This window comes from Oryx dammah, unplaced genomic scaffold, assembly GCF_014754425.2.
Source record: "Oryx dammah isolate SB20612 unplaced genomic scaffold, SCBI_Odam_1.1 HiC_scaffold_25, whole genome shotgun sequence".
Taxonomy (NCBI): Eukaryota; Metazoa; Chordata; class Mammalia; order Artiodactyla; family Bovidae; genus Oryx; species Oryx dammah.
Window position 1 is genome coordinate 81,098,492 of NW_024070209.1, and position 10,607 is coordinate 81,109,098.

General features: G+C 43.4%; 1 protein-coding gene across 2 annotated transcripts in view; it reads left to right on the top strand.

Annotated features, from left to right (window-relative positions):
• CYRIA (CYFIP related Rac1 interactor A) overlaps positions 1 to 10,383 on the top strand; it is a 101,999-nt gene extending 91,616 nt beyond the window's left edge. The window contains exons 10-12 of one of the 2 annotated variants that reach the window (XM_040225018.1): positions 91 to 217; positions 4,651 to 4,721; positions 7,120 to 10,383. In XM_040225018.1, the coding sequence (XP_040080952.1) occupies positions 91 to 217; positions 4,651 to 4,721; positions 7,120 to 7,183 (262 nt within the window). In that variant the 3' untranslated portion in view covers positions 7,184 to 10,383. The remainder of the gene's footprint in view (positions 1 to 90; positions 218 to 4,650; positions 4,722 to 7,119) is intronic. The other variant, XM_040225019.1, reaches the window with a different exon arrangement.
• Positions 10,384 to 10,607: the final 224 nt, after the last annotated feature.

Consider the following 10,607-nt stretch of genomic DNA (forward strand, 5'->3'; position numbering starts at 1 on the left):
TGGAGGAGGCTAAACTAGCGAGTTGTGGAGCCAAAAACAAACCGACTCTGTCACAGAAGTAACACCTCTGCCATTTCTCCTCTCTTCTAGGGAATACAGGAGTAGGTTTACCAGTGAAGAAACGCTGATGTTCTGCATGAGGGTCATGGTGGGGGTCATCATCCTCTACGACCACGTGCACCCCGTGGGAGCTTTCTGCAAGACATCCAAGATCGATGTAAGAACAGTTATGATAGGTGATTTCCCAAGGGGCTTATGAATGTCTCCAAACAGACCTTGCTTCTCTCTCTCCCTCCCCCACTAACTGCCCATGAGTGAGCTCTCCCTGTTGCAAATCCATCAGGGCATCTCTCCTCATAGCAAAAGTCCAGTCCTGTTCACAGGCATACAACAAACACATCCAGCCTCAAAGGCACAGAAGGAGAGGTGGAGACGCTGATCCCTTCAGCCTGCAGAGGGGCTGAGGGGCGAACAGTCACTTAGCTGCTAGCTGCCCCTTCAGCTTATCCACGAGCCATATAAATATTTATTTGTATATATGTGTCTCAATATGAAAAGCATTAGGAGATAACTGGATTACAAGACACCATGGTCAAATCCCAAACAACATTCCAACTTTCTGTCCCATTGCCCGGTAGAGAGCACTACCTGATTCTCATGCCTTTTCTTGTCCTTGGACTATGCTTGAGCCCTGCCCAGAGGGTCCACCCTCTTCTCTGGTAGGGGGATTCCTTTAAGACACTCCTCACATATCCCCTCATGTGGAGCACGTCTCCCGCACCCTGCACGGAGCAGAGCCTTGCTTCTCCTCTGGCCCCAGAGCGCCCGCCATTTGGATTTTCTGACTCCCTCACAGACTCTGGGGTGTCCCTGGTGGCCCCACAAGAAAGCATCTGCCTGCAGTGCAGGAGACACAGTGTTGATCTCTGGGTAGGGAAGATCCCCTGGAGAAGGAAATGGCAACCCATTCCAGTATTCTTGCCTGGGATATCCCATGGGCAGAGGAGCCTGGCGGGCTGTAGTCCATGGGGTCACAAAGAGTTGGACATGACTTGGCGACTAAACAACAAACACAGATTCTGAGTTTGTTGACAAGAGCAGAGACCAGGATCTATACACCTGATGCCCACTCCATTGCCTAACAGTGTCTTTGGTCCATAGAGCATAGTGTTTGTAAAATTTTTGCTGAGTGAATGAATAGGATTGGAAAACAAATGATGGTGGTGTGCAAGTGATTTCCTATTGATTTTGAGATAAAGACACTCCTCTCAGCCCAGTGTTTGCCTGCAGCAGCACCCAGCAGTGTATCCCTGTACTAATTTAAAAGCTTTAAGTACAGAATAGGACCTTTTGGTACTAACTTATTCTGACACAGCTAAGTAAGGGCATGTACAATCTAAGCCCATTCATGCATAGACAGCAGCATCTCTGATGCTCTGGTTCTGTGCAGACAGAAGGTCCAGACACCCAGAGGGGCCGTGAGTCTGAAGAGTGTAAGAAAATTTATCAGTTCATAATGCAATTCAGTTTACTCATTTTGAGGTTCTGGCTTCCTAGCATAGCTAGCCATAGTTCTCCATAGAGTCTTCCTTATTTTTAATATAATTCTTTTTATTTCTCAAGAAAATAAATATCTATATAAAAATTTGGGGAAAATAAAAGAAATTAATATACAGAAAATTAAACACATCTGTGGTAACCTCACCATGAACATCATGTGTCATCGCTATGTCACATATGTTTGTCCTTTCATTTTATATAGATGTTTGCATGTCTGTGTGTATGTATTAATACTTAACAGATTAGCACCCTGCTATAATTGTTACTTAAAAACATATTTAATTTGCATAACAGTATATTAGAGTTTCTTCCCTACCAATAAATATTTTACTGTATTCTTCGTGAGGCTTTACCATTTTTATGCTATAGATTGAGCATAAATAGCTCTATTAATAACCCATGAATATCATTTGAATATGGATTGAATTTATTACCTAGTACTCATAGGACGTTCTCATTTACCACAGCCATTTGTTAACTTGTCAGAGAGTCAATAATTAAAAATACACTGCATACCATTATGTCTTGTAGCCTTAACCTTTAAAAAAAAACTCGTCCTTGCTTGTCATTCACTGACTCTTTCTGTGGAGGCTGTAAACATTATACGATGTTAGTTCTAACCCTCCCCATTCCTGATGAAGTCTGTTTGTTCATGTCGGTTTCACTAAGAACGGCTTGCTTGTATTGAAGCTCATGCATGTCTCTAAGAAAGTTTCAGGTTTATAGAGCACAGTATGTAGACTATATAGTGGGCCATTTTTCTCTAATGACATAAAGGCTCTCCTTCCAGATACCAGTCTGCTTCGAAGTCAGCAGTTACAGGCATGGGGTTTATAAACCCTCAGGGTATCAGCATCAACTACAAAGAAGCAGATAATGAACTAGATTCTGTCCCTTATAGAGAACGTGTTCTGGAGCCCACAATGGAAGTGCTGAGCTCTAGACACGCAGATGAGGGAGAAATTCCCTCTGTAGAGAGGCAGAGAAACAGGGCGATGTTTCAGGTGGATCTGGGGAATCTTACCAAGTGGACGGAGAGAAGGAAGAGTACTCCGGGCAGAGGATTCATCCCAGCAGAGTCATGGCGGCCCAGAGGGATGTTCATCATTGAGAGAACAGATCCTGTTCGTGGGTGTAAGGGATGCAGGCTGGAGTGAGGTGGCATTTTCAACTGATTTCCTTAAAACTACATGGAGCGATCCAATACGGAATCACTCTTTAAACCCGGTCCCCAGCTCACACCTCACCCAGAATCCCAGACCCCCACCTCCTCTGGACACCCGAGCTATGGCCGGCCTCAGGTCAAAGGTTCTCACTTTCACACAGACCTGCTCCTCCTCTTGGGCTCCTGTCTCAGGTATTTCACCTCCTTTCAACTTGGGGTCAAAGCCAAACCTGGGGTTTTTCTGCAGAACCTAGGACCAGTCTTCTTTGCTCTTCACCTTCACACCTCCTCAGCCACCGAGTCCTGCGGCCTGGACCTCAGCACATCCTCTCATCTCGCCCTGACCCTCTGCGCCTACTGCCGCTCTCACGCGCTCACTCACGCCCTCCCTCACACCGTCACTCACACCCTCACTCACAGGGGCTCCCACTGGCCCTCCCGTCTCCAGCTCTGCTTCCTCAGATCCCTTTCAGTATTAACCACATTATTAGATTGTTGAACACCTATCAAGGGTATTTTCCACAGGTCAAGGCCTCAAGTCCTGAACATGCTGTTAAACGCACGTTGAATCTGATCTCGAATGCATCTCTGACTGTGTCTTGTTATTCACACCCCAGGCTTTTATCAGCCTGAGATCGAACTAGAAATTCCCATAGAGTATCCACCACACTTCTGCCTCTTTTCTAATCTGTGTCCCCATTTCTCCCTGGGCACTTTTTACAAGAACACATATCAAAGGATGACGAGGAGCTGTTTGTCTCTCTTCTCCCACTGGGCTCTGAGCTCTCTTGGGAGAGGGACTGAATCTCTTCATCCTGGGCTTGCCTCCATCCTGCACCTGTGACAGGCATCTCTGATTGACCACGACATTCTTTTGGGATGAGGCTAAACATACCCGCAAATGATTCTCAGCCCTGTGCTTCTGGCTGCCCCCATCAATCCAACAAGCTTTATCAAGTCTTTGGGAAAAAGCTTTCAACCTACAAAAACATTTTCTAAGTGACCACTGTAAGAGAGGTCCTTAGTATTGTTTACCCAGTCAGTACATGAATATCTATTAGTTTCAAATGGCTGTATTCTTTGCAGAATTTTTATTCTTTGCCAAAAAAATTCCTGTATATGAGTAATATAATGTGATCTATTAAGATGTAGATTTAGCTTTCATGTATTTCCCAAATGATGAATAAATTACATTGCAAGGACACAAAAAGCTAAGAAACTTAACCCAGGTTTATGAAGATGCTAAATAAAGAAGGATGGATGAAACCCAGGCATTCTGCCTCCACGTGCTTCATATTCCTAACTGTTGTCCTTTACTGGCCCTCCCCTGGCCTAGGGAGGGAGACAAATTAACCGGAGCACTAAAATCTCTAAGGTTCTCTGAGAAATGCCAGTGTACTATCAGGGATACAAATATGTGGTGGTTACTTCTACCTGGTGAAGGTAATGAGATCAGAAGAGGCTTCCTGGTGTTGGTGAGCTCCAGCTGAATCCTAAAAAATTTTTAAAGAGATTACCAGTCAAACAACTAAAGGAGGAAATGCATTCTGGGCAGAAGAGTGGGGTAAAATGATCAGGTTTGCAGTTCATTTGGTCAGCCTCCCCTGAGCACAGACTAGAGAAGCTCTGCTCTTGGCTCTGGTGTCCAAGACAAGAGAATCAATCTCAAGTCTTTGTCCCCAAATGCCAGACACAGAAGATATTCAATTGTGGTATAATATGAAAACTGACACAGAAGCTTCTAGAAACCCACAGAAGCAACTCACCAGCCCGACGGAGGAGGAAGGTTTATTGGTCATTTCAATGTATGGTTTCTATGAACACAAACAGTGTGGTATTATTACAGGCAGATATCATTGTGGACAGATACTATGATGGGCAGAATTGCTAAGCTATTAACCAAATCTTGTACTTTCTCTTCCTAGATGAAAGGCTGCATAAAGGTTTTGAAGGAACAGGCCCCAGACAGTGTGGAGGGGCTACTGAATGCCCTCAGGTGAGCTTCAGCCCTGTGGGGTAGCAACCCTTCAGATCCACTGCTAATTTAGATGCTACTAGGGTCCGAGGGCTAAAAACACCAAGCTTAACCTCTTACGTCTGTTAACACATGTTGAGGTCAGCCCCATTTTTATCATCCCCTTTTCACAGATGGACAAAACTGAAATTTAGAGAAGTCAACTCACTTGGCAAAAGTTCTCACAACAGATGGCTGAGCCAAGATTAAACCCTGGTCTGGGTGACCCTGCATATCAAAGACCAGATCCTGGCCACACTGCTTTGTGGTTGGTGGGGACTTGTCAGGAGAAGAAGTCTCCTGGGTCTCACTTCCCCCTCCACCCCTGCTCCCCAGACCTGGCTGCATATGAGAATTAGGTGGGTAGCTTTTGCCAACACGGATGCTAGGGTCCAACCCAGACCAGATGAATTTTAATCACTAGGATAGGGGCTCAGGCATCCATTTTAGGTTTGTGGGTTTGTTCTGAAGGTCCCTGCATGAGGCATCTGGGCAGTTGCCAATACTGAGAACCCTGCTCCCCTGTCTGGATGCCTTTGTATCTGGCCAGTGCTCCTGACAGCTCCTCACTACTCCCGAGCCATGCTAAAGCACCTGCTCTTCCCAAGGACACGTGCACTTAGTCCACTGCAGGGGCAGGATTCTTATTTCTTTAGCTGTGACACATCTATATAGTTTGTCGAATCGTGCCAGTTGTGTTGCCATCTGGAAAAGTTTATGGCCCCTGCTGTCTTACTCTTTGTTGATTTCCCTCTGTTCCTCTCAATACCTTTCATGTAGTGAATGTTCAGTAAGTGAAATGGAGCAATGATGCTCTATGAGGTACAACATGTATGTTTCATGCTCTCATTTAATCATCACAAGTCAGAATGGTAAGATCTATTATCCCCACCTAATAAAGGAAGAAACTCAGATGCACATGACATGAATAAATTATACACTGAGGCTGATCCTTTTTGGTGCAGCGGCTAAGTCACCATTCTTCAGAACAGATGTAGCATTAACCTAAGAGTCTTTCAAATTCTGTGGGTAAACCAAGGTTTTTCTCCATTGGTTCCCATTTCATAGAAAGCAGACTTTCCACACTCACTAAGAAAACTTTTGGCTTCTGATTTTTTTTTTTTAAGGTTATTTTGATGCTGACCATTTTAAGTCTTTGTTAAATTCATGACGGTATTGCTTCTGATTTATGTTTTGGTTTTTTGGCCATGAGGTGTGTGGGAATCTTGGCTCCCCAACCAGGGATTGAACCTGCGCCCCTTGCATTGAAAGGTTAACCACTGGACCATCAGGGAAGTCCAGTGTCATTCAGTTAAGCAAGGCTTAGAGACCAGGGCACTCTGACAGACTGCAAGTTCCATTGGGTTCTTGGCATTTTGTATCTCCTCTAGGCACTGTGATGAAGTCAGAGGGTACAGACTTTTGAGGCAGCCAGACCTGGATCCACATCAGAAACCACAAATTGTTCATAAATCATGCGTTGTTGTATTTGTCATCTGGAATGGGTCATGTAGCATCTGTAAATCTCAGTTTGCTCATCTGTAAAATGGAAGTAATAACCTGTCCTGCAAAGAGTTAGTGTGAGTGTGAGTGAAATAAAAACTCCCACAGACTGCTTAGAACACGGTCAAGATTTTATTACATGTTAATTCTCCTTTCCTTCCTTTTCATGACCAGTAAATGTGAGGATACACTTTACACCACTTTTCTTTCCTATATGGGTCTGCCTTAGTGCCTCCTTGCGGTGGTAATGAGGATAAGCACTCTCACAAACCGAGAAAACTGCAACTAGAGAGTTGGATAATGTCATGGTGACTGGGTAGTAAAGAATCCTCCTGCCAGTGCAGGAGATGTGGGTTCGATCCCTGGTGGAGGAAATGGCAACCCATTCCAGTATCCTTGCCTGTGGAATCCCATGGACAGAGGAGCCTGTGAGCTATAGTCCATAGCGTGGCAAAAGAGTCACACACGACTTAGCAACCAAACAAAAACAGTGTTGCTATATGCAAACCAACCTTGTACAATCGGTCACTCAGGAGGTGTGCCCTAGGTGGCCAAGAGCCTGCACTCAAGCACGTGAAATCTGTCTCCCTGGAAAACAAGATTGCTTGTATCTCCTTCATGTAATTATTTGATTAGGTAGAAGATCTATTTGTTTAATAACCAAAATATAAACGTCTTTGGAAGGAAGGATCGAATATTAAATCTGAGACTAAGCTGGGCACTGAAGTGTGGCTCTTTGTGTAAAGAACGGATGCCAAGTTTGATTTCTAAATATCAGCTGTGCCTCCCAAGCCAAAGATGAGCTGAGAACTCTGATCAAAGCTTTCTCAGAGCACACTGTTTGCACACTGACTGCCGTCATTTTCTCTCCATCCAGGTTCACTACAAAGCACTTGAACGATGAATCGACTTCCAAACAGATTCGAGCGATGCTTCAGTAAAGCCTTGCTCAGTGAAGAGGATCTTTGAACTGACCTCAGAAGATGTATATGTTTACATAATTTAATACAGATTGATGTTAATACTTGTGTATTTACATAACCGTTTCCTTCTTGTCACTGAAATATATGGACCTTAATTTGTATCCTGACTGACTCAACCCAGAGATCATAAATTGACTGGAGAGCCTTACCTTCAGTGTCTAAAACAAAAACCCCTTCTCCAAAGGCAGAATTTGGAGACGTTGATCTTTGCTTCTGGAGTTCCTTACGCCTGTAACAATCAGAACTTCCCAACAGTTTGTGGTCAGGTTTTAATTCTAGATGTGTGATCTCTCTGGGAAGTATAGTTAGAAAAACATTAAGAGTTTGGTTTCCTGGGTCAGCCCAGCTACAAGAAACACAACTGTTATACTGAGAGAGGGGGGGAAATCCCAGAAAAGAAAATGCCAGTGGAGATACAAACCCCAGTGTCTGAAATTCAGCACACCCCCCTTTTTCCTCAGAAGGCACAGCACCCACGCAACTTTTCTGTTTGCACCTATTTTATTTATCAGCATTCTCTCTTCCTATTTTGATTTATACCCTGTAACGTTCCCTTTCCATTTTTCAAGAGGAAAAAAATCAGCATGTTTGCATCAGTTTGTGGAGGAGAACGGAGAATAGAAAGATGTGCTCTTGTGGCTGGGCTGGTGACTGTTGTGGAAGTGGGGACAGGTGGGGAAGAAGGGCATCCAAGCAACAATGACAGTCATCTCTCTGCTTCAACCCTCTGTCTCCAGGATCAGGGAAGTGGAGCTCTGGCTAAAATTGTGGGTGAGGTTGCTAATATTCCAGTTATCTGTGGAGTGCTGGGCACACAACTCCTCCTAATAGGAGTCATGGCCTCTGGGGACCATTCATGTGGCAGCAAAGATCTAGCTAGAACTTAACTAGTTATCAGAAAACTTGGGGAATTTAGAGGGGAGATTTTTATTTTCTGATTATCTGATATTTAAAAGACAGCTCCTCCAGGACCTAACTGTCAGCTTGTTACAATGTATAAGGTCGGGCCTGAGTACTGGGATTAAACCCTAGACTTGTTGATTCAGAGTGAACTTGGAAAATTCACTTAAATTCTTTGTGTCTCACTTTCCCCATCTATAAACTGGGCAAATAAAATAGATAACCTCCAATACTCCTATAAGACCATGAGCCAATAAGAAGACTGACTCTTGCATCCTTCCTTTGTAAATAGAATCCAGTAAGCATCAGCCCACCTTGCCTTGATGATTAGCGATATGACAAGGGTTATTCTGTCTGCAGATCAGAGTTTAGAGTGGAATCTTGGAAATCTTCTATTCTGGTCTCCAGTGAGGATGAAGTCAAACAGCATCACCCCTGTGTAGGACTAGAACCCAGGATGCCTCATTCCTGATTCCATGTCCTTTTCTTTTCACCACGTGGCCTATGCATACATACTATAGGGTGATATTGGACACTTTTAAATAAACCTTCAACCTGGCCTGTGCAATTGCTTGCCTACTTCTGATGGAAGCAGAGAGTTGCCCAGGGAATGATAATTCCAGAAGTTGGGTTTGGGTATATCAGGGTTTGATGACATTGTCCCAAGGAATGAGCTGTCACACCATTACTTTCTGGATTTTGGTAGCCAGGTGGCAGTCCTTTGAGTCCTCTAAGAATAGGAGAGACATACTTAGGTTTTATTTTTAACAAATCCATTCAGTGGCAGAATGGATTCCCTGGTCTATATCTAAATGACAGTCAGTCAACAAAGAAAGGAAAAGCCCTTTTCCTTGGAGCTTTTCAAGCTGAACAAGTACAGCTGGTTGGATGAGGGTTCTGTCACAATAACAGAAATGCACTAAATGGCTTTCAAAGACGTTTCCAAACCTAGGGATTCTAAAACCCTAGAAGAAGCCGGAAGTTGGGATAACACTGGGTGAACAAATTCATTAGATACTCAGCTTCTTATACTTGGAAGCCACATGTTGTCTTTGGGCAACAACTGTCAAGACTATAAATGTAGAAGTACTCAATATTTATTGTCATGGGGTCTATGTTCCGCCCATATCAGAGAAAGGACTTGCAGAGTATATGGCTGAGCACATTTATAATTTTTAATTCGACTTTCTCACAAGTGGGACTGAACATATGGGGGGAGGAGCTGGCGGCCTGCCCTGATTTAGCCAGGCCACCTTGTTTCAAAGCCAAGATTCACCAGTACATGGATTCTCAAAAGCCCAGGGCCTGAACTATTGCCTCTGGTTAGCAGCAGGACAGGTTAACTGAATGTCTGTGATCACTAACAGGTGGTGGCCTTGGGTCCACTCCAGAGCTATAGTGGGAGACAGATTCTTTTAACAGACTGTCCTTCAGGTGTCCTTGAACAATCACATTTTTGTGTGCTGCATGCACGTGTGTCCAGGACCCATGAGCTGTTCAGGGGAAAGTGCTAGCCACGGTATCCATGTCAATGTTAGCTATATTTCATATTTGAGGTCTCATAGTTTTCAAATAAAAGTGTACTCCATTACTCAGATATTTATTTTTGGGCAAGTGACAAGGTGAAAATTACATTTCTTAGATGCACTGCTACTTTGGCATTATAATTTTGTCCTCAGAAACCTTTTATGTGCCACTAGGCATTAGTTTAAAAAGAAAGTGGCAATGTTTTGAATTGTGGTGACCCATTGGAGCTGGAGTTTTAATTAAGAACCAGAAAGAAACTCCTGGATACTATCCTTTAACTATTAGTTAATATCATGCTTCATTGGTGTTTGCTCCTAGTCATCACCATTGTATCAAGATGTTAATGGTAAACTGAGGTTTTTAATACATCATCACATTTAAGTAACAATAATTTCATGCTTCTTCAAAAGAAAAATGAAGCTTACTCAGTCTTGGGATCTAACTGTGCAGTAGACATCAGAGACTTCTCATTCAATCTTGTATCCCAGACAGCTACAAATTTTTGTAGATGTTAATAATAAACATTGGAATTTTGTCTTAAAGAAACAAAAACTTTGGAACCCAATTTTCCCACTACATCTATAAAGGCTGTTGCATACACAAAGCTGTTTAAAAATTGTCATATGTTGTTTGCTGAAGTCATTGTAATTTTTTTGCCTGCTTTGCCTCTTTTTGTACAGAAGTTTTGAGTGTGAAATGAAAATTAAAGTTTGGTACATATATTTAAAAATTCACTTCTTTCATATGATGTTCAAGGTTGAGCGGGTAATAAGCACACAGTCATAAATACTTGCTGTGCTGTTAGTCGCTCAGTTGTGGCTGACTCTTTGCAACCCATGGACTATAGACCACCAGGCTCCTCTGTCCATGGAATTCTCCAGGCAAGAATACTGGAGTGGGTAGCATTCCCTTCTCCAGGGGCAAGCCCAGGTCTCCTGCATTGCAGGTCGATTCT